This window comes from Babylonia areolata, chromosome 23 (genome assembly GCF_041734735.1).
Source record: "Babylonia areolata isolate BAREFJ2019XMU chromosome 23, ASM4173473v1, whole genome shotgun sequence".
In the NCBI taxonomy this organism is placed as follows: domain Eukaryota; kingdom Metazoa; phylum Mollusca; class Gastropoda; order Neogastropoda; family Buccinidae; genus Babylonia; species Babylonia areolata.
Window position 1 is genome coordinate 19,913,853 of NC_134898.1, and position 24,502 is coordinate 19,938,354.

The 24,502-nt window shown below is 40.7% G+C and overlaps 2 protein-coding genes across 3 annotated transcripts in view; one reads left to right on the plus strand and one right to left on the minus strand.

The window, feature by feature from the left end:
- LOC143298046 (ribosomal protein S6 kinase 2 alpha-like) overlaps positions 1-7,847 on the plus strand; it is a 33,077-nt gene extending 25,230 nt beyond the window's left edge. The window contains exons 19-21 of the mRNA XM_076610709.1: positions 2,018-2,135; positions 2,807-2,944; positions 3,622-7,847. Of these exons, the coding sequence (XP_076466824.1) occupies positions 2,018-2,135; positions 2,807-2,944; positions 3,622-3,753 (388 nt within the window). The 3' untranslated portion in view covers positions 3,754-7,847. The remainder of the gene's footprint in view (positions 1-2,017; positions 2,136-2,806; positions 2,945-3,621) is intronic.
- A 9,838-nt stretch (positions 7,848-17,685) lies between these two features.
- The window catches only part of LOC143297820 (organic cation transporter protein-like), a 40,402-nt gene continuing 33,585 nt past the window's right edge, over positions 17,686-24,502 (minus strand). For both annotated transcript variants that reach the window (XM_076610328.1, XM_076610329.1), the window contains exons 9-11: positions 23,524-23,708; positions 21,014-21,165; positions 17,686-20,076 (exon numbers count right to left, since the gene is read on the minus strand). In XM_076610328.1, the coding sequence (XP_076466443.1) occupies positions 19,863-20,076; positions 21,014-21,165; positions 23,524-23,708 (551 nt within the window). In that variant the 3' untranslated portion in view covers positions 17,686-19,862. The remainder of the gene's footprint in view (positions 20,077-21,013; positions 21,166-23,523; positions 23,709-24,502) is intronic.

The following is a 24,502-nucleotide window of genomic DNA, read 5'->3' on the forward strand; positions in this document are numbered from 1 at the left end:
TTTCTATGCGACTTGACAGTCCTACACACTGTGGTGCATGGTTTCACATGTGTGTCAGAGCTTTGTTTTGTGAGTGTCTGTAGGTGTGTATCTGTATCTGTGAGTGTTTGTGTGTCTCTTAGTGCATGTGTCCGAGTGTGTATGATCAGCTGTATGAAGTGGAAACGGGAGTGGGATGGTCAGGGGAAGGTTTAGCATAACTCGAAATCTGTGTGTGGAAAAGCTTCCTAGAGGCACAGAAGTCATGGCGTGGGAAAATCAGTGAAATAATTTGTGTATCGTTGTCATTATGAGCAGAGGTAGTTGGCTTGATTTAAAATCGAATGTATTACTTACAGAAAGATAGGAGCGCTTTTCATATCAAATCCAGTGAAAATCATACGCATGCACGCGCGCGCGCATGCGCTCGCGCGCACGCACACACACACACACACACACACACACACACACACAGACAAACACAGAGAAATGATAGAAATAACCATTAAAAACAGACTTCTCTACCTTTTCTGGGTTAGATCTGACTGACACACAATGATGGGTTTGTTTTTTTTACTGGTGATATTTAAATTTGAATGGAATGGCACGGTGATGGTACATGATAAGCACAGTAGTGGCATAGTGGTAACATGTCCGTCCACCTAGAAAGTGAGAGCATGCGGATCAAATTCCACACTTGCCAGAATTTTCTCCCCCTCCAGCAGATGTTGAGTGATAGTATGGACGCTAGTCCATCGGATGAGATGATAAACTGAGGTACTGTGTGCAGCATGCTTTTGGCACACAAAAAGGAATTGTTCCCAGCAAAATTCTGTACAAGAATCCATTTTGATAGTAACATGATTACACTTACAGATGAAACACGGGTGTTCAGTGCTGGCACTTTAGTTGGCCCTGCGAAAGTTCGTGAACCCAGGAAGTAGGGCATGGATATAAATAAACGCGGCTGACAAACAGGCCACGCCAGCAGCACTCGCTGTACGCTTGTTCGGCGGTAAATCTGCTTTGTTTCTTTCGCGCATCATCTCCTCGGATGGATCGGAAATAACGACTAAAGAAGTGGTTTTCTAAAAAGAACACAAAATAAGCTTTCCATTGACTCCAAACACAATATGTTTTCTTACACAGCGGTTGTTGCGGCAACGGCTGAAACATAAATGAAGAAAGAGAAGAGAAGGATAAGCAGAAACATGATCGCAAAAATCGTTAAGTTTAAATCCCTCTCTAAGAAAACAGGCGTTTATCACAATAACATCGTAAATACACACAGAACATATAGCATGCCTGCATGCAGATTAGCTTACCTTTTGAGTTGTGCGATTTTTCATGGCAGCACAACAAACGTTTAAATGAACACACTGTAGCATGGTGAGTGCGAGCAGCAGGGGGATGGAGAGCGGGGTGAGTGTCTGTCGGCTTATGGCACTGCCGTGCCCTTCATTCCACGAGAAAGACCAAGATTTTTAAGGTATTAAAAAAAAAAAAAAAAAATGAAACGATGATGTTGATAAAATAATGAAATTGTGTAAATCAAATCAAACTGCACTCCAATAATACAACCAGGAATAGCAATAATTCAACTTTCTGTAATCGCTGCAGGAAATGTGTGGATGCTGTGAAAAGGTGGGAAAAGTGGGGTGGGGGCTGCGGGGCCGAGTGAAACAAAGAAGGCAGTGTCCCGGTTTGGCGCGCGGGGCCAGAAATACCGCGGCGAATGCGCTGGTCAGTGCAGAGTGCGGTGGGAAAGTCTGGCATTAAAAATTTTTTGACCCAAGACGCTAGACGCTGCTCGGCCAACTAAAGAGCCGGATTTTGTGCTCAGCTGAGCAGCCGTGGAAAAAAATAAAAGGGGGGCGGGGGGTGTTTGAGGGAGGAGGGGTGGCACTATACTGAGGCGACACTCTCCTAGGAAGAGCAGCCCAGATTTCACACAAGAAAGTCTGTTGTGACAAAAAGAAAATCAAAAAAAAAAATTATACAATGCAGTACAATACAATGACTATGTTTTGTTGGACAGTCACACCCCTTTTGCTAATGGCCCCAACGACACCCCCAACGACATCCTGGCCCGCATTGAGGAGGGCAAGTTCACACTAGTTGGAGGCAACTGGGACTCCGTGTCAGCACCAGCAAAAGTAAGTTATTGCCAGTGGTAACAATGCATTGCTGATTAACATTGTGGGAGATGGGACTTGCCTTTACCTATAGACATGTCTTCTTCCAGGTGTACTTGCGTATGAGTGAGAGTGTTTTTGCATGCTTTGGTCATCAAAGACAAGCAAGAAAAAGCTCAGGTCAGAAAGGAGACAAAACAGTTTTTATATTTTCTTATACATATACTTTCTTAGCACAGGGGCCCAGAGTGCTAACAGTTAACATCAATATGGGGGAAAATACTTACGAAAATCAGGACCACATGGAAATATAAATGAAAATTACAAACAAGACAAATGCAATGTGTGATTGGCAAAGCACACATACACATCCACACACACACGCACACATAGCAGTTTCTACATAGTCTCATTTACATATTTGCATAAATATGCTACCTCGCACACACACATGTGCAAACACATGTCCACTCTCACGATCTGAGTTCTGTAGGCAGCCTGATTTGCATATGACTTCATGTTTGTAAAGCATTGAGAGCTTGTTCTCCAACCAACCATAGGTGCTATGTAAGTATCCATATAAGCCAGTCAGTGCTGTACAGTGCTCAGAGTTTGGTCTCTGACCAAGGCTAGGTGCTATGTAAAGTGTACGTATCAGTCAGTCCGTGCTGATGGTGGTATGTGTTGTTCAGGACCTGGTGAAGAGGATGCTGCACATTGACCCCACCACGCGCCTGTCGGCCAGCCAGGTGTTGAAGCACCAGTGGATCTCACAGCGCCAGCAGCTCCCTCACCACCCCCTCTCCATACAGGACGCACAACTTGTCAAGGTCAGTGCCTTCGGTTCCAGGGTGGTGCCAAAGTATTGCACTGATCCATAAATGCTACACAACATATTCTGTTTAAGAAAGAACAGAAGGAAAAAAAAGAGCAGATGCTTGAGCTTTTGTATAGACCCATTGTGCTTATCAGGCATTGAGGTCCTGCAGAAGGATTGTGTAAAACAAGATCAGTGTCCTCACCACCTGCCACATCCATTCATACTTACCATTCTGGAATTGCCATAATTATTGTTACAGAAAAACTAAAACATAAAAGTCAGTGACTGTTCTGGATGTTACAACTGTGGGTTGCTTGTCACAGTATAAAAATGGATGGAGGCACCTTTTTTCACAGTTGAACAAACCTGACAGTAAGTTATAACTGAAACAGTATGCATGCATATCAGTGCATATTTGAGAGCATAAGTAAAGTAAAAGTACACTCAAGATCAGTGTATTTACAAGCTTTTCAAGATTTTTGCCTGCACTTGGCTGCTTCTTGTACTGCTCCTTCAACTGCTAAATATGTACAACAACTGTTGTTGTTGTTACCATCCAAAAAAAATATCAAGAGATTGAGTACTCATTGGTTAATAGCCTTGAAAACTAAAAAAAAAAAAAATTTCTAAATGCTTTTGAGGCATGTGAGTTGACGTGGAATGGGTTGTGACTGCGTGTTGTTGCAGGGATCTTTGGCAGCCACCTTCAAAGCCTTCAACACCCAGAACATCAAGCAGGCCACCCTGGAGCCTGTGGGGGCCTCACGCCTGGCCCAGCGCCGTGGAAAAGCCAGACCCAAGTCCTCCACCGCCTTGTAACCTCTGCTGTCCCCTGGGGCACTGTCAACCCCTCCCCCTCTCATGCTCCTTCAGGGCTCAGGGCTGGAACACTGTAGACACAAGTAGAGAGTAGCTGTGTGCCTGTGCGACTGACCGGACGTCAGTGGGCTGTCTGCAGTCTGTAGCGCCTCTGTAGCGCCTAGCATCAAGGGAGTGGGAGAGGGCTGGGAATGGATAGGAGCAGAGCGTAGTCTGATCTCTGTGGAGGTGTTGCTTGTCTCTGCCCTTACCTCCTCTCTCCTCTCTTTCTCTCTTTCTCTCTCACTGTCCCTTGCTCCATCTGTCTGTTCAGTACCTCATTGTCTCTCTCTCTCTCTCCATAAAGGATGCTGCTGTTTTCACATCAACACGTACAGACATGAAAACAGAGACACTCAAGCGTTCACTCACATGTACATACACAGACACATCTGATGTGCATGCACATGCTTATGCATGTACATGCTTGAAAAAAGAAGAAGAAAAATTAAGTTCTGAAAGGCATTTTACCACTTTGTACCTCTTTAAACCGCTGGGTATGCTGTGATACTATTTGAGGACAGAGGTGTATAAAGTGTGATCATTTGTGGACAGAGGTATAGAAATTTGATGGCTATTTTAGGACAGAGGTATACAATGTGTGATGATCATTTGAGGACAGAGGTATTGAAAGTGTGATATCATTTGAGGATAGAGGTATAGAAAGTGTGATGATCATTTGAAGACAGGGGTATATAATATGTGATGGTCATTTGAAGACAGGTATAGAACATGTGATATTATTTGAGGACAGATGTATAGAAAGTGTGATGTTCATTGTAGTACAGAGGTATAGAAAGTGTGACGATCATTGGAGGTCAGAGGTACAGAGAGTGTGACGATCATTGGAGGACAGAGGTACAGAAAGTGTGATGATCACTGGATGACAGAGGTATAGAAAGTGTGATGATCACTGAGGATAGAGGTTTTGAAAGTGTGATGATCACTGAGGACAGAGGTATAGAATGTGTGATGATCACTGGAGGACAGAGGTATAGAAAGTGTGATGATCACTGGATGACAGAGGTATAGAAAGTGTGATGATCACTGAGGATAGAGGTACAGAAAGTGTGATGATCACTGGAGGACAGAGGTACAGAAAGTGTGATGATCACTGAGGATAGAGGTATAGAAAGTGTGGTGATCACGGGAGGACAGAGGTATAGAAAGTGTGATGATCACTGGAGGACAGAGGTGTAGAAAGTGTGATGATCACTGGAGGACAGAGGTACAGAAAGTGTGATGATCACTGAGGATAGAGGTATAGAAAGTGTGATGATCACAGGAGGACAGAGGTGTAGAAAGTGTGATGATCACTGAGGATAGAGGTATAGAAAGTGTGATGATCACAGGAGGACAGAGGTGTAGAAAGTGTGATGATCACTGAGGACAGAGGTGTAGAAAGTGTAATGATCACTGAGGACAGAAGTATAGAAAGTGTGATGATCACTGGAGGACAGAGGTATAGAAAGTGTTATGATCACTGGAAGACAGAGGTACAGAAAGTGTGATGATCACTGAGGACAGAGGTATAGAAAGTGTGATGATCACTGGAGGACAGAGGTGTAGAAAGTGTGATGATCACTGGAGGACAGAGGTATAGAAAGTGTGATGATCATGGGAGGACAGAGGTATAGAAAGTGTGATGATCACTGGAGGACAGAGGTGTAGAAAGTGTGATGATCACTGAGGACAGAGGTGTAGAAAGTGTGATGATCACTGAGGACAGAGGTATAGAAAGTGTGATGATCACTGGATGACAGAGGTATAGAAAGTGTGATGATCACTGAGGATAGAGGTTTTGAAAGTGTGATGATCACTGAGGACAGAGGTATAGAATGTGTGATGATCACTGGAGGACAGAGGTATAGAAAGTGTGATGATCACTGGATGACAGAGGTATAGAAAGTGTGATGATCACTGATGATAGAGGTACAGAAAGTGTGATGATCACTGGAGGACAGAGGTACAGAAAGTGTGATGATCACTGAGGATAGAGGTATAGAAAGTGTGGTGATCACGGGAGGACAGAGGTATAGAAAGTGTGATGATCACTGGAGGACAGAGGTGTAGAAAGTGTGATGATCACTGGAGGACAGAGGTACAGAAAGTGTGATGATCACTGAGGATAGAGGTATAGAAAGTGTGATGATCATTGGAGGACAGAGGTATAGAACGTGTGATGACGATTCCCTGTTGAAGCTGGTTAAACCTTGCTGTCAGTCTGCCCTTTTATCAGTGGACTGTGGTGGTGATGGTGGTGAGGAGACCATGCACTGGCTGCTGCTAGCAACCACTTTGTCCTGAAGGACTCTTGTTCACAGGTCATGCTGCCAGAAACCATGGACCATTCACACAGGGAGAGGGGTGTGGAGGGAGGCGGGGGGCAGCAGAACATCTGTGCTCGTAAATAGGTGGTCAGGAAAGAAGGAAAAATAAGGATCACTCACACTTTTCATGTTGGAATGGATGGATTGTAAAGTGCTGTGAAATGGACGACCAAGTCCTCCCTTTTTGCCCCTGTCTTTGAGTCATAGTCAAAATCATTTAGTAAGGAATGTGAATGGTTGAAAAGTCTTACCCAATACGGGTGCAGCAGAGGTGTGTGTGCGTGTGTTATTCTACAGACACTGACCAGTCTGATAGCTCATGGGGAGGGGTATGTAGCACAGTGTGTACTGGGTGACTTTGAGGAGGGCATGGCCTTACACAATGAAGAATAAAAGGGTGTGGGGAGACTGGACAGTGGAGTTGACATTGAAGGGGGCACAGAGTGGTATGTGATAGATAGACCTAAAGCATGTGAATGTAGGAGGTGCGGGGGGGGGGGGGGACTTGCATTGCATTGTTGAAGACTGAGGAACTGTGTACATAACAAGGCTTCAGCTTTACAGAGCAGTATAAATAAATATATATGTATTGCATGCTGCAGAGTAAAATCAGTGACCACCTGACCCACTTGATCACTTCATATCATAGAATTGGTACAGAGGATGGACGGAGAAAGCTCACTTTCCACAAGATGATTGAAGGAAGAGTGCTCACCTTCCACCAGAAGAAGGGAAAGTACTCACCTTCTACTGGAAGATGGGAGAGTGCTCATCTTCCACCAGACAATAGAAGGGAGAGTGCTCACCTTCCACAAGAGGATTGAAGAGTGCTCACCTTCCACAAGAGGATTGAAGGGAGAGTGCTCACCTCCCACAAGAGGATTGAAGGAGAGTGCACAAGAGGATGGAAAGCAGAGTGCTCACCCTCCACCCGAAAATGAAAGGAAGAGTGCTCACCTTCCACCAGAGGATTGAAGGGAGAGTGCTCACCTGCTACCAGAAGATGGGAAAGTGCTCATTTTCCACCAGAGGATGGAAGAAAGAGTGCTCACCTTCCATGAGAGGATGGAAGGGAGAGTGGTCATCTTTTACCAGAAGTGGAAGGGAGAGTGCTCATCTTCTACCAAAGGATGGAAGGGAGAGTACTCATCTTCCACCAGAGGATGAAGGGAGAGTGGTCTCTTTCCACCAGAAGATGGAAGGAAGAGTGCTGACCCTCCTTCAGAAGATAGAAGGGAGAAAACTTGCCCTCCACAGTGCAGAGGGTTGCAGTGCTTCCCCCTTGATGTGGTAGCACATTACATAGCAGATAGCATGTGGCCGTGATCACATGCGTACTAGGTCACAAACCAGAGAGACAGGTGACACCGTGGGGATGGCCAGACACAGGGACTTCACATGACAGTGGCTAATTCCTGAAGGTCAACAAATATTGTATGCTCAACATTTCCATTGTAGAAGGATATATATATACTTACTAATATATCTTCATATATGTATAATCATCGTGTAACCCTCACTCAGATTGCAGTATGACTTGTCTTTGCTATTATGTCGGGTAACTGGTGTGTATGTGTGTATGTATGCAAGCAGCATGAAGAGGGCTGTGTGGTGAGTGGTGTGTATGCAGACTGGAAGAGATGAGGTGAAAAAAAACCTGTTGATTGTGGAGCACTGATTTGATTAACCTGTGACACTTCAATTCCTGTTTGTGACTGAATCTGTGTGTGCGTGTTTGGGTGGTGTGGGGGTTGGGGGTGTTTGTGACTGAATCTGCGTGGGTGTTTGGGTGGGGTGGGGAGTTCGGCGAGAGAATGGGGTGGGGTGGAGGTGAGAGGGATGTGTGGGGAGGGGGGTGGGGGGGTGTCTTCGATGTTCTGAGCATAATCAAGTGTACATTAACGATGGCTGATGCTGACTGGAAACCTCTTTCATCATATCATGGTGCTCTTTACCTGTGGATGCATTATGGACTGGCTTTATCCTGTTTTCTCCCTATGCTCGCTCTCCACCTTCCAGCAGTGTGCTCATGAAGAGTGTGTCTTGGATATTGCAGGTAACAATTTATCTCACCAATGGAAGCTTTTTTTTCTTTTTTTTTTCCTTTCCTTTTCTTTTCATACTTGAACCCACTTTCTCTTGTAGTGAGATTGCTAGTATTGCATTTATGATCTGCTGTGAACAGATCCTCTTTCCCCTCCCCCCCCCCCCCCCCCCCCCCCTTTTTTTTTCCCTGGGAGAACAATAATTAAACGCACAGTTAATGTTAATGAGAAAGTTTGATATATTCAAAGTTGAAATGTACATGTGTTTATTAACAGATGTTTTTCTTGTTTTTTGTTTTTTCCTCTCTTGGAAAACTCTCAGTTGTTCATAAAGATGGTTGTCCATTGAATGTATACATACCTTTCAGGATAAGAGAAAGAAGTTGCAAGAAGGGGTACAGATTCGTTGTGTGGCTTCATTTGAAAAGCTCTTAATTTAGAATTCATCATACAAGCTGCTTAATTCCTGTATGTATAAACTGATACCCTTTATAATCTTATACAAGCTTTGGAATTTGCAAGTATGAGATATATGAGGGTATACGAACGAATTCACTTTCAGGTCTTTTTCCAAGTTGTGTGACAAAGATTGTAAGTGAAATGAATGCATATGTTCATAAAGGAAATCAGCATAGCGCAAGCCCATTCCTTCTTGTATTTTTAGCAAAGCATGTATTTACATTACAAATGCTTGGCTTATAATGAATAAATACACACACAAATACACACTAAAACACAAATCTGTGGTCATCTGACAAGCTACAAGACTCAGCTTGATCTCTTTTCATGCAAAATCTGGGTTTTTGTCATACACCGATACAGATAATTTTTGGATAACAAAGTACTTTGTCTTCTCTTTCCCGAAAGGCTTTTTTTTTTCTAAATGGTTATTGATCTGCTTTCTGTGGTACTGTTTGAAAATATTGTATTGTCATGAAAAAGTGAACTGTACTGTACTGTTTAATTCTGAAGTTTTATTTACAGGTCTTTATATTGATCACTATCACATCCCTGGAGAGGGGTTTTTACATGCACATTTTGGGTTTTGTTGTCATGCTGCCATTGTTGTCTTTTTTCTCTCCCGAGTTGATTCACACAGGTCTTTATAATGGGGAGGGGAGAGTTGGTCTGGGGAGGAGAGATTTTTTCCAAATATTGTGATTAAAAGGCGGTGTGTACAATGTCTGCATTTGTTTCATGTTGTATTTCTGTTGTCCGTGCTAGTGAACTTCTTTGGATATATGCATCATGTTGTTATATATTCAAGTCCAGTTCTGAATATGGAAACCATTTCTATTGTAGTGAGCATGGTGCTGGTTTCCCAGCTCAAGTTTTGGCTGTGTTGGAAAAGCAGCATTCATATTTCTGCATGGTGACATGCAGTGGAGTTCATAATTATTTTGTGATGTGTTTGAAAGTGAAATATTGTATAAAGGTTTTCAGGCTGCCCTAACTAAAGAACCACAGATAATGGTCTAATGGAAAAAGTCCCGACAAGAATGAATACATTTCTTTTTTTTTTTAATCAGTTTTCTTCAGTAAAATATGGTTAAGAATGTTTAAAAGTTGTTCACAGTTTTTGTTTTCTATTTGATGAACAGTAGTTGTTCCGTTCATGGATCTTACTCCATGTGCTCGCCAATATTTGCACACAGAGAGAAAAAAAAAACCTCTGAAGAGTTAGATGTCTAACAGTTTTTTGTTTTTTTTTGGTGTGTGTGTGTGTGTGTTGGAGTGGTAAAATTACTGTCATCTGCATTTTTGACTTACATATTGACTTGAAAACTTGTCAGGAGTTAAGATGTAAAATTGTTGTTGTTGTTTCTTTCAGGGGGATGAGATTGGGGGAGGGGGGGGGGGGGGATTTAAGTTTGTAAAAAAAATATGCACGGTTGCTTCAACTTTCCAGCAGTTTCTGTGTAAGATTGTTGCTGTTGTTTCATTTAGGGGGATTAGAGGAGCGCCAGATCTTTTTTCTTAAGAAAAAAAAGATTTTTTCCTTTCTTCTTTTTCTCTTTGCATGTTGTAGATTGTTGCTACAGACAACCAGTTGGCACAGCCAAATAATGTTTCCAGTGATTGTTGTACAACTTTTGTGATAACAACAAAACCATCAGTTCCAATCAGAATGCTTGTTTTCTGTCTGTCCCCGATCCCTCAGTTGAGCACATCATTTTTTTGTGTGTGTGGCTTGTTTTTGCTGTTTGAAGTAGAGCTTTAGCTGTCAGGAAAATCTTTGCTTTGTGTTATTTTAACCTCCACTCGTTTTTGGTGGTTTGTTCTGTGCTTGGTTTTGAGCATTTTGAAAACTTTTTTGTTTGTTTTCTTTGCTTTGTGCTTTGACTGCCAGGAGATGAGTTGTTTTGTTGTTTGTTTTTGTCCTCTCTTTATGTGTAGCTAATGTCAAAGTGTTTTTATAGTTTGTTGCCTGGTACATATGTTCTTTAACCCTTGGTGTTCTACAGCTGGAAGAGACAACTCCAGGGATTTTCCTTGGCCAAGTGTGTTATTTGTTCAAGTAAGAATTAAACATGGTTTGGTTTTTGCTGCAGGCACAGATTATAGACTCTTGGATGACATTTGTTGATAAGGTCATACCATTTGAAGGGATGGGGCGGTGTGGGGTGGTTGTAAATTTTTTTTTTTTTTTTGGTTTGGTTATCGTTAGGTGTTAGCCTTCCTGGTCATCTAAGAAGTAAGCAGTGTTTTTACTGTTCTGGTTACAAATAAGATGGGATGGTGCAGGGACAAAAACCTGCAGTTTATGATTCATATACATGTTACTGGTTGTATTCTCTTTGTCGTAGCCTTTCCAGTCAGTAAAAATGAAGGGAAATGGGACCAGGGATGTCATGTGTCTGTTGAGAGCTGTCATTGTCAGATGAAAAGTGAGGTAGGAAGGGAGTTGTGAGGTGGAGGAGGGCAGTCTGGAATGTATGGGAAGGATTTGGGGAATTGGGGGGCGGGGGTTGTAATAGAGAGGGGGGCAGGTAGTCGGGAGAAGGGGGCAGCGAGTGAGTGCCCTTTATTTTACGCTGCCCCAGTTGACTGCACGGCATGTGGTGGCCATTTCTTAGAGGGTGTTGTGAAGTCCAGTTTTAGGACTTCTTCCTGCCAGTGCTTCACCCCTTGTATCTGCCCCAATGGGGTGGTGGTGGTAATGTTCACATCAAGTCATTCAGTGTAGCTGGTCCTTTTCTTCTTTTAGACTATACCTTGTTTGTTTGTAGAGGGGATGGAGATCATGTGTGTCTAGGGAAGAGTTTTACCAACTTGGCCAGAGTATTTGTAACTGTACTATCTTTCTCGACATTTTCTAACCAATTATTTTTTTACCCCCAAACCTTTCTTTAGAAAATCTTTTATGTATTTATTTTTTGTTGTTGTTCTGTTCAGTGTTTGTTTCCACTTCTGTTGTTCTGGTGAGTGTTAATTTCCACCACATATGCCCCTGTATCAGTTGTAATTCAGTCATTGATCAGACGCATTCACTGAGCTGCAGCTCAGTTGTCTTGAGGTTTTAAGATTCTGGCGTCTGTACCACTTGGGTTGTTGGAATACCTACTGCACTGGTCAACACATCCATGTCTTACCTACAACTGACCACCCATCAAGGAACAGTTGTTCTGATGACCCTTCTTTGACAGTTGAGGTCTTTCTGAGATCCTGACAGCAGACAGGTCTCTGTGGCCACGGCATTTTAGCAGCTAGACACACTGTCTTCACCCAGAGTTCAGAGATGTCTTTCGTGGTTACTGGAAACTTGCTGTAGACGTCGGGTTGCCAAACCTTCCTGTGGTCTTCTTGAGTCGCATCAGTTCTGTACAACATGATTCCACAACACTGAACCATGCACAGTTACAGGGAGCAAGTGTCTTTTGATTCTTTACCCATGCCTGGCCGTGCAGTTCAAAACCATATCTGCGTTTGACACCAAATTGATGTTTAAGTTTGCGAGCAATAATGGCAGTATAGCCATCATTTGGGATGTGGCTGACTCCAGTTCTGCATGCTGCTTTTTTTGCTTTTTTTTTTTCTTTTTTTTTTTTTTATAAGGAATCATTCCAAATCATCATTCATTTCCTTTGCTTGACTGCTGCTGTGTACTGAACCATTTGCAAGTGACTGCAGTGATTTGCATGTGTTTCTGCCCTGAATTTTGTCTGCAGCTTCCAACAAGCTGTGCTCCCACTCCTACACCGCACCTATTTCTTCTTTTTTTCTTCTTTTTTTTTCCCTGAAAGCTTGTATCATTAGGTGGTGATGTTTATGTTGCTTGTTTTCCGTAGAATGACAGGTCTTCCCACTGAATGTTACGTGCGTGTCATAACGACATGTTAATTTGTGATGGTGTGTCACTTTGTGCTCCCAAGACATTCTTCTGTTCGACGAAGGTTACCATTGGATTAGCCAAAAAGCTTTAACTTTATTTAGGACATGCATGCCTGCTGAGTGGTAGCATGCGTGATTGTGAATATCAGTGTGATGGGAGAGTGTGATTATCTGTATCAAAGAAATGGAAAACATGCATACATTTTCCATTCGTTTCTTTTCACAGCCTCCTTTCTTGATCTTTATATTTTTTTGGTCATAAAAGATACATTTGTTGCTTTGTGACAGGATGTTGATAATGAAAATGTCAGACAAACCATGTAATGGATGTTCGAGTGTGCATATTATTACATGTGGTATGGTAGGGGCGGACAGGTGAGTGAGCACATGTGGAGGTGTGTTATTTTAACACAGGAAAGAGGGGGATGGGTGGAAAGAGGAACACACCCGACAAGAAAGGCGTGTTCGGATTGGCTCTGCAGCAGTAGTAGCATTTGTCGTCATGGTAACCTGGCAGTGCCTTAAACCTGCAGAAGACGGAGTTGCTAAACTGACTTTTTCTCTTCCCCATTCTGTCTGCTTTTATTCATTTATTTATTTATTCATGCTATCTCGGTCATTACCTATATGAATGTGTTATGACAGATGTCTTCTCTGTTTTTGGCTTTTCTTTTTTGTTAATGATTCAGTGAGTTGCTTGAAATGATTTGTCAGATGGCATATGAATGTGATGCTGCAAATGTTATCCCAATGAAGGGAAAAAGAATTTTTTTTTTTTCTGGACTTTTTCCGTTATGTCACTCTCTGTATAGTTAATGATTTGAATGATAAGAATAAGTGACAACAGAACAAGACACACTTTTGATTCAGACAGTTCTTTACTTAAATGTATGTTTATAAATGTAGACTGTTATTTTATTTTATTGTACTTTATTCTGTTTTTTTAGGGTTTGATTCAGATTACACTGGGTTAAGGCTGTTTGTGTGTTTATCGTGTTCAAGTATGAACACCAACCAAAGGGCAGTGCTGGTTGCCCTCTAGTGGTTGGCCCCATGGTAACTTTAGGCACTCTGACAGAATGTGCCTGATGGTGGCAGTGTACAGAGCAAATTGGGGATGAGTTTGTGGTGTGAAGGTCATGCCATTGAGCACAGACAATGGAAATGCAAAACAGAAATATGAAAAAAAGGAAAAAGAGAATTCATATTGAAATGAAAAGTTGGCACTTCACAATGGGCAAGCCACTGTGGTGAATGCTCATACATTATTATGTTATATACATCAGAAATGAATTTATTTTATTTCAGCTAATAAAGTATTCTGTTTTGATTCAGTCCAACATGATCACTTGTTTGAAGATGAGTATTTCACAATGTTTAAGATTTGTTCAATTTGGTTAGCTACTGAAATTTCAGAAAAAGATAATGTATCAAAAGAAGAAAAGAAAAAAGGTATGTCACAAGGAAGGGAGATAAGTTTCCATGGCTTGATCATTTAAAAAAAAAAAAAAAAAAAAAAAAATATTGGCAGAGGGAAGAATATTGTTCTTAATATAAGAACTCAGTAAACTGCTTGATTTTTTGTCTCTTGCAGTTATAATGGGGTGGTCGTATGTGACGAAATGAAATAGGATGTTTTTTTTGTTTTTTTTAATGTGCGTGTGTGAATTGCTTCAGTGAACAGGGATCATGGTGACTAAATTATTCATGAATATCTTTTTGTTATTTTGCAGAACTTGTGATTGTCAGTCACAGTGAAATTGTATTCATCAGTTTTGAGCATCTGGAGCTATTGAGCAAGTTAAATGCAGAGGATTCGGAAGCGTTAATGTTGTGTTTGTGTGTGTATGTGGGAAGGGGGGTGTATGTATGCTTGGCGCATGTGTGATTACGGTTTGTTTTTTTCCTTCTTCAGATGAGGTCATGAATATGATGATGGTGATGTTACATAATAAAGGTATGTATGCTTGCTAATGTTCATACTTGGACTTGCGCGTGCCTGATCTGATTGGGTGATACTGACTTTACCTCACCATCTCTTTTTTTTTTTCTTTTTTTTTTCTTCTTTTTTTTTCCTGGTTCTCTCTCACCCATGTTCAGTCTGAGTGAACCATGAGGGTGGTGTCACGTGCTGTCAAAGGAGGCTTCTTTGATTTTGTGTTGGTGGTTATTTTAAGTAGTGGACATGAAAATGGGTAACCAGCTTCATTTTTTCTCCTCATATTTGCATTTGTTGAAACTCTTCTTTTTTTTTCTTTCTTTTTTTTTGTGGGCTGAAGGGAAGACATCCAGATCCATATGTTGTTGACACCAGAGGGATTTTTCTCTGGTTGCTTTTCAGGTTGATATATGGATCAGAAACCAGGGGTGGAGGGGGGGTGGGGGGAATTTTTTTTTCTCTTCCTGAGATGTTCTGTAGCTCTGTGTATTTGTTACCATGATAATGCCCTGATGTGGGGTTCGAGGGAACATGAAGGAAAGGGAGGGTTAGCTGGAAGGGACGGATGGGTAGTTTTTTTCAGGTAGGTTTTGATATTGGCGATCCATTGCCATGTTTCTATGTTTGTATGTTCACAGCCAGTACTTACACTGTGTGGAGAAGAACAGACTTCAAAAAGTGCACCTTTTTACCAGTAATGAGTGTGTGTGGGTATGTGTGTGGGTGTGTGGAACTGAGAATATTGTGCTTAAATGTGTATAAAATGAAGATGTAAATATTTTTAAAGAAGCCTTATTGAAATGATGGCTTTTTGTTTCTTTGTGTGGAAGCAGGTGAAATGAAAATGAGAGCGTGAGAAAGATTTTTTTAAGAGAATGCAGACTGTGAATCGTATTCTGTTTTAACAGTGAGGCTAGTAAGTGAAAAGGCTACCAAAAAACATAACAAAAAGCAAATAAAAAAACAAAACAACAGCCAACCAACCAACAGCAACGAAGTAAAAAGAAACCGCTATCCACCCCATCCCCACCAAAAAAGATATATATATATATATATAATATGAAAGAATGAATAAATGTAAACAAAAATCCGTTTTGTGGAGAAAGATAGCTGAAAGAAGTGATGTGTTTCAGACCCTGAGATGCTTTTGTATTGTGTAGTATGTTGCCATTTAACCCAATATTAATTCATAATTTGATTACGTGCATCAGTAAAGGGATGGAGTGACGAGACTTACTGGAAACCTCATTGTCGAGCCTGTGCATGATAGTGTGTTTATAAAAGTATCTCAGGTTACTTTGTCCACAACAAAGTGTTCACAAGTGAGAAGAGATGAAAATTTAAAAAAAAGAAGGAAAAATGCAGGTGGTACCATACATGATGAGGTTTACTTTAAAAACAACAACAATAACAACAAAAAAGGTTTAAAAAGTTGCCACAGCCTTTCACAACCATTGGGGCAGTACCGGTAGTTCATATCCACTGTGTCTAGGGGTCAGCATAGGAAGGTGGGGTCCAGTCCTCTCCTTCCACTGCGTTAACTCACTCCAGACAAATAGTTCTCCCCCTTGCTTTTCCCCACAGACGGCCCATTTGTAAGGGGTTTGGAAAAAAATTGCAAAATATACAAAATACAGAGAAGAAAATGAAACTTTCTGAACTGATTTATTACGTGTTGGGCTATTTAAAAAAAAAAAAAAAAAAAAAATCAAATTTCTCATCTTGTGTTTACAGTTTTGCCATTATGTAGAAAATAATGCCAATTTTTCACCCCAAATCACCATATCCATGCTCGCTTTCTGCACTAAATTCAGTTTCTTTTTTGTCATCATCCACCTCTTCAATGTCCAACCCTTAGTTTGGGGGATTTCAAGTACTTCGACAACACTAAAACGTTGCCATTGCTGCCTTGTTCGCTCAAAAACATTTTGAAAACCTGCTTTGCTAACAGGCTAGCACGTGAACAGACGACCAATCAGTGACTTTGCCAGCCTGTGCGCGAGACGGGTCACACATGACAGGCTGGCCAATCATACCATTCGGTTGTGGAGTGACCCAGAATAGCTCTGTTTGGCTTATCACAAAATCATGTGTACAGTGCCTGATGGATTTTTATTTTTTGAAAATGCTATTCCATTCCGTCATCCAAAACCAAATACATTTTATGTAGGAATGCTCACGCATTCCGTCATCCGGAGAGATTTAAACTTCCCCAAACTGGTCAGGTACCAGTTCACACCTGGTTGGAGTGAGGAAAATGGAGGAAAGTGAATTCCATGAGGACGCCAGATCAGGCTGAAATGTGGTCCCGAACCTTGATTATGAGTAAGTGAACACTGGGAAGTGAAACACCCAATTGAATCTGCCATAATGCCTCCAATCAGTTTGAAAGCAAGGCATTAAACTAATGGAATGAAGGGGTAGTGGTGGTGGTAGTGGGAGCAGATCAAAAGACACAGTCAAACACACACCACACAAACACCTGTAGGCTGAGAGAGAATGCAGAAGTTTTATTTCAAACTTTCATAATCATCACATTTTGATACTTTTTTTTTTTTTTCCAAACAGTACTGAGTAAGGTGGTATTTTTGTTTTGTTTGTTTCCACATACCCATACCACTTCTGACCTTTTCTTTCTTTTTTTCCCCCCTCCTGGAAACTTTCATCCCTCATCATTCCCTGCACTCCCCCCCCCACCCCCCACCCCCACTAATCCCCCCACTCCATCCCCACCCAGCCATCCCCCTTCTCCTTTTCCTCTTTACCTCTCCCTTCTTCAAAAGTTGTAATCATTTGTGTCAAGTTTACGAACATTTTTTTAAAATACAAACTTCTTGATGGTGATTATAAATCCTGATTCCGTGTTATATTTACCTAGTTAATATAGCACAAGCATATGCACAGTGCCTGTTTACGAAACAAAAATTTCAAGTGCACAGCACATGTTCACGAAACAAAAATTTTATTTTATTTGTTTTTAGTTTTTTTTCTCCTGACACTTTTTATTATTGAGAAAAAAAATGTAACAGTCAATATAATTTTCTTAATGAGTGGGAGGCTTTCTTTGGAAACCTAATTAGCTGGAAACCATTTACACACACTCATAAAAATTAGTTCACATTATCAGTGTTCATTTTCTGTTGTATGCTTACCCTTGCATACTCACACATGCACACACATACATACAAATAAAGCAGCAGAAGCAAATTGTGCTTTTACAGTTGTTACATTGCATAAAAATTTTAAAAAACACCATTAAACCAGTATTCCTGCATCTCTTCACTTCTGCCTTCCCAACTACTCCCTCCAAAAAGTCCACTTTCTGTTGTTCTGATTAAATAATGAAAGCCACAGAAAAAGCCCAAAATTTTTATCTCTGTTGAGGAGTGAATTGCTAAAGAAAAAAATCTGGCAAAGCTCAAGTGCTAACACAACAGCATTAGATTTAATTGATACTAATGTGCACAAATAGCTCTTTATCTGAGCCATTTAATAAATTTCATATTTAGGTGTACAGTATCCATCACACATGGTCTCTTTTTTTGTGATCTGAATACTGGATTAAAAAAAAAAGAAAAAAAAAAGTGGTTTGTTGTACAATGAATGAATGAAACAATAATCACTTGTTACTCAGTGTCCAAAAGAGCATGCAAAGTGTATCAATAGGAACATGTAATAAAAGAGTGGAAAAGTCCAAAGAGCAATGATGAAGTAAACAAAAAGTGTCCTCAATGTTTGCTCAACATATTAAAAAAAACATGCATCAAATGTTTCAAAACAAGTGTAATGAAAATCAGTCTCTATAGATGGAATAAAGTTTCAAGTATTCCTCTTGCTCTCTTGCACGCCTACAGTCACACACACATTCTCCACAAAATCAAATGCAGTGTTAGGGTATATGAATAATTATGCTAAATCAGTGCACAAGCAAACAGCTGAACAGGATTCCATGTATCTGTGTGTTGTTACATTGCAAGGAGTAGGACTAAACAATTCCCAACAAACTATAAAGACTTGCCCAACATTCTTGTACCCTTTCACCTGCCCACAAGATAGGCAACTAAAGCTAATTGAGGAACTGATTTTAAAATGCTCTTTACTTAATGTGGGTACAAAATATGAGCAGTGCTTTCCAAACAGACCCACAAAGTGGCATGGCAGTTAAAGCATGTGTGTGTTGAAACTTTTCCCCACTACCAGACTTGGTTGAAGGTCAGATAACTGGGTTAATATCTGAAGGAATGTCACTGCAAAAAAAAAAAAAGGTGACAAACATTTAACCCAGAATAACATTAAGTGTATATACTGCATTGGTATAACATGGGATGATATATATTGTGTAAAATGTATAAGCCAACAAACCACTTGCATTCCATTACCAGACTTAAATGTGGACTGAGAATATCAGGAATAGGCATAAAAAAACACATAAAAAACAAACAACAACAAAAAAACCACACAAAAACAACAAAGATGATAAATGAATAAAAGATAACAACATGAAATAAGACAGTCAAGCTACAAATTTTGTTTTATTTCAAGACTGGGTACATAAGTTGATAATATAAAGGAAAACTGCCGTCACAAATGTAACTGTGTCGGTACTACAAGTTCACAAAGCCTTTTTTTCTGGCACAGGTCTCCAGTGTCTGTATTTGGAATGCCAGCAGTGCCATGTGGGTTTGTCAAAGGTGGACATTTTCCCAACATCTTCTAATCATAATGCACATGCAGGAGCATTCCACATGTGTGAACTTCTTCCCCCCACCATCGCATTGATTGGCATGATAATGCTTGCGCACACACACACACACACTCACACCCCCCCCCTCCCCTGGCCACCCACCTCCCTCCCTCCCCCCCCCCTCCCACTCCCCCCAACATACTTGTGACACACACTTCACACACATTAAGAAATGCTACATCCAGACATGCTTGAACTTTTATAAAGCCTGGTAGTGCTAAAGTCAAAAGAGGAGCTGGGAAAAGAAAAAAAAATCTCCACTAAATGGCATGCAAGGCTTTATGAGAATCCTTATAATCACATAAAATCTCCACTAAATGGCATGCGAGGCTTTATGAGAATCCTTACTATCACAAAAAATCTCCACTAAATGGCATGCGAGGCTTTATGAGAATCCTTATAATCACAAAAAATCTTCACTAAATGGCATGCGAGGCTTTATGAGAATTCTTATTATCACAAAAAAATCTCCACTAAACAGCATGCAAGGATTTATGAGAATCCTTATTATCAAACATATAGGCAGAAGTATATTGTGATAGGAGAAATGTTTCACGTGTGACAATTACGAATCAGAGAATTGAAAAAACGAAAAAAAAGTTACAGAGTTACAGTCTGCACAATGGCTAATGAGAAACAGTGCCTGATACTCTGCACACAAATCACGTTCTTTCTCTCCTTTATATTTTGGTGCTTCTTGTCACAGTTTCTTCACACATTCCTCTGATGGGGCTGGCTCCACCATTTGGTTTGTAGATGTTGTTGTTGCTGGCACTGTTCTCGATCCGGACGGAGGTGAATGGTTCTCTTTCTGCATCTGCTGTGCCGTCTGGTGCGTCCACTTTGAACTCCAGATCCAAGGTTCCATGACGGCGTCTGTTTCGCCGCTCTTTTCTGTTTCAAAAAAAAAAAAAAAAAAAAAGATTTCTCAGACCTGTTTTTGTATAATTTCTAGAATTATAAGAAGTAATTAATTTCACATTTGAGACAAAACACAGGCTTCAAAAAATAAAATAAAATAAAATAAAATAAATAAATAACAAAATCACTGTGGTGTTCACCCTTCATGCTTTGTGAGATAAGGAAACAACTCCAGCTCAACCTAAGAGCTTCAGTTCACAAATGATTGCTTCCCCTTACTCTTCTCCCTGCCTTTATTATTATTATTACTATTTTATTTTTATTTTTTTTAATTCATGCACACACTTTGAACTTAAAGAAGTACTCATTGCATGGACCAGGCCAAGCAGTATGAAACTATCAAACTGATTTATTCTGAAGAATTTTGCCAGGAAAGAGTTTCTTGTTGCTGTGAGTTTGGGCTTTAAAAAAATACATATTAATTTTTTTTTTTTTTTTTTTAATGTGCTATGTGCTTGCTGTTTTTTGGGGCCTCCGTTTATCGTCTTGTTTGAAAGACGAGCACCCAGAACACCACAAAATTATGGTGGGAGGTGGGGGAAGAGGGGTGGTTTGGGAGGAACAGGAAACACTCATGTGGACCTTGGAACCCTTGTTTTTCATACACAAGTTTGGCGTTCTCTCCACTGCTCCACTGCTGTCCCTTCACAGTTCATAATCGTATATTCTAGGTTTCACACAACATATGAAATGAACAAATAATGACGCCAAGAGAACAAATAATTAGCAAATAGTAAAGAGCGGTAACTCTCTCCATTCACAAGGTACACAACTTCAAGACAATGCTGCTTATGTTACCGATTCAGCTATACCACACAGGTAAATAAAATGTACATTGTAACAAACGCAAACACTTCCTAAAAAAAAGTGATCAAAGCTCCGGGCTTGTCCTTATACATATACAGCATACCTTCCAAACATCTTGGCATCCTCCAGAGTCTCTGGCAGGTGCTTGTGCAGAGTTTCAGGCAGCAACAGACACAGGAAGCCGGCCCCGACAGTGGCAGAGCCAAAGACCAGGAGGGGTAGGGCCTGGCCAAACTGACCGCCCACTAAGTCATTCTGCAAGAGAGGGGCACAAATCAGACCCAGATATACAATCGGAAAATATGTAGCCTGAAAAATCTTTGCTCATAACGATTTTATCACTAGATAAGTTTCCATACAAAGCCCCGTTTATGGATACATACTAAAGTGACAAATATATGTTAATTGCATGATGTACAATTACAATATTGATTTAGATCTATTCTATATTTTACATCACAGTACAAGACGATATATAGTTTACTGACAGCATAAATGGCAACACCCAGTTCATCAAGCTCATCAAAATCCAGCGGGTATGTATATGTTTATGCGTTTATAAATATATATAGTGTAATTATGTGTGTAAAAAAATGTGTGTGTGTGTGCGGATTTTTTAAAAATCATTTAATAAAAATTACTTCCTTTTAGTGATGATTTTGATATATCTTAGTATCATTCTCCCTTCAGTTTCTTTTTCTCGTGTGCATAGTTATTTGGATGCGTGTATGTTTTGTAATGGTAAAATGGAAAATCTTGAATAAAAACGTTAAAAAAAATCTCCCCCCAAAATCATACCCTTGCGTACCTTTATGAAATCTCATTAGAACAACGAAACTTGAATCACTTTAAGTGTACATAATGGTCCACTCTAATACACAGGGTTCATTTCTGAGGCCAGTTGCTGTCACTGAAAGTTTAAAACACTCTTCCTGTTCTTTCGGCCAAACTTTGAGTGATTTTTTTCAGCAAAATTCTCAACATTATACACATAAACAAAAAGATAGATAAAGACGTAAATTCATGCTTGCACAAACACGCTAATATACATAAAAAACAAAAACAACAACAACATGAACTAGATGTAGACAAAGACAAAAGTAAGTCATAAATCGGATTCTACAAACCAATGCACTATTCAACCAGCAATAAATCAGCTACTCAACCATATTTTAGTCAGTACATCGGTCTGTCAATCAGCTACTCAGTCATACATTTGATAGGTTGGTAAACCTGCCAGCCAGTACATCAACCTACCCATTCATTCTCTATTCTCTTGCAGAAAAAAACAAACAGGTGACAAATGGCCGTATTCCCTCTATTTTTCACCAAATAAACAATATCATATTGGGAGATATCTTGTCCACACATAGCTCCAGTGCACCCGAACACCAAACCAGACAGCAAACCAGCCAGCAAATCCACGATTCTCTCTTCCAATGTTTATGACTTTAGGACACCTGATACTGTTCATCCACCAATCAGCCAACCAACCACTAGGACACCAAACACTCTCTTCTTCCAGATAAGTCACATGAGGAGAACTCATGACATGTATCTATCTATCCATCTATCCATCCTTCCATCCCTCCCTCCCTCCCTCCCTCCATCAAATCTACTACGTCCATCAGAACAAACTGTGTATTTGTTTACGTTTACTATTGAATAAGACGTCCATCAGAACACACTGGATCATTTACTATTGAATAAGAAGTTCATCAGAACACACTGGATCATTTACTATTGAATAAGACGTCCATCAGAACACACTGGATCATTTACTATTGAATAAGAAGTTCATCAGAACACACTGGATCATTTACTATTGAATAAGACGTCCATCAGAACACACTGGATCATTTACTATTGAATAAGACGTCCATCAGAACACACTGGATCATTTACTATTGAATAAGACGTCCATCAGAACACACTGGATCATTTACTATTGAATAAGAAGTTCATCAGAACACACTGGATCATTTACTATTGAATAAGACGTCCATCAGAACACACTGGATCATTTACTATTGAATAAGACGTCCATCAGAACACACTGGATCATTTACTATTGAATAAGACGTCCATCAGAACACACTGGATCATTTACTATTGAATAAGAAGTTCATCAGAACACACTGGATATATGTTGACGTTTACGTTTGAATAAGCTTTTTGTATAAACCGAGACACCACCAACCACTCATCCAATCCATCCACGTGTCATCCTGCCCCACCCCCCATCCCTCCACACCTCCACTAACATCTCCTTCTTCTTTCTTTCTTCTTTCCGTTACACGACCAACATCGACTTGCCGATGACTTTGTCGTGGTTCATGCATGCTAGGTATTTTCATGTCTCCATAACCCATCGAACGCTGACATGGGTTACAGGATCTTTAGCGTGCGTATTTGATGTTCTGCGTGCGTATACACACGAAGGGGGTTTAGGCACTGGCAGGTCTGACCTGGGAGAACGGAAAATTCTCCACCCTTTACCCACCAGACGCCGTTACCGTGATTCGAACCCGGGACCCTCAGATTGAAAGTCCAACGCTTAAACCGCTCGGCCATTGCGTCCGTCTCTTACCCGTACCCTTCCCTGCCGCTTACCAGATCAGCGATGTAAGGGGAGATCATTCCGCCAAGACGCGCGAACAGGCAGGTGAGGCCCATAAGGGAGTTCCTGAGCAGCGTGGGGAAGAGCTCTGCGGAGTACACATAGATGATGGCGAAGGCCGCTGCCGCTCCCAGCTTGCCCAGCAAAGCCAGAAGGATGGTCAGCCACACCTGCACCTCTGAGGGGATGGACAGACAGATATGGAGTCATACTCCTGATTATGGCCCCGGCCTCTGTTGTTTGGAGGATTTCAGAAACTCTCATATCAAAACCACAACTAGAATTATTGTTATCATTATATTGTGTGTGTGTCCATCAAACGCAAAAATAAGTGTTAACATTCTTTTTACACATACTGTGACACATAGGCACACACACACACACACACACACATACACACACACACATGCTTACATAAATTCATACATACTTATGCATATATATATATATATATATATATATATATATATATATATATATATATATATATATATATATATATATATATATATATATATATATATTCTCTTCCTCCTTCTCCTCCTTCTCTTCCTCTTTCTCCTCTTCTTTCCCTCCTTCTCTTCCTCCTTCTCCTTCTTATCTTCCTTCTCCTCCTAATTCCCTTCCTCCTTCTCCTCCTCCTCTCCCTTCTCCTCCTTCTCCTTCTCTTCCTTCTCCCCCTCCTTCTCGTCCTCCTTCTCGTCCTCCTTCTCGTACTCCTTTTCCTCCTTCTCTTCCTCCTTCTCCTCATTCTATTCCTCCTCCTCTTCCTCCTTTTCTTCCCCCTTCCTCTTCTTGCTCCTCCTTCTCTTCCTCCTTTTCTTCCTTCTCTTTCTCCTTCTCTTCCTCCTCTTCCTCCTTCTCTTCCTCTCCCTCTGTTATTGCTCCTCCTTCTCTTCCTCCTCTTCTATTCCTTCTTCTCTTCCTTCTCTTCCTCCTCCCCCTCTTCTTGCTCCTCCTTCTCTTCCTCCT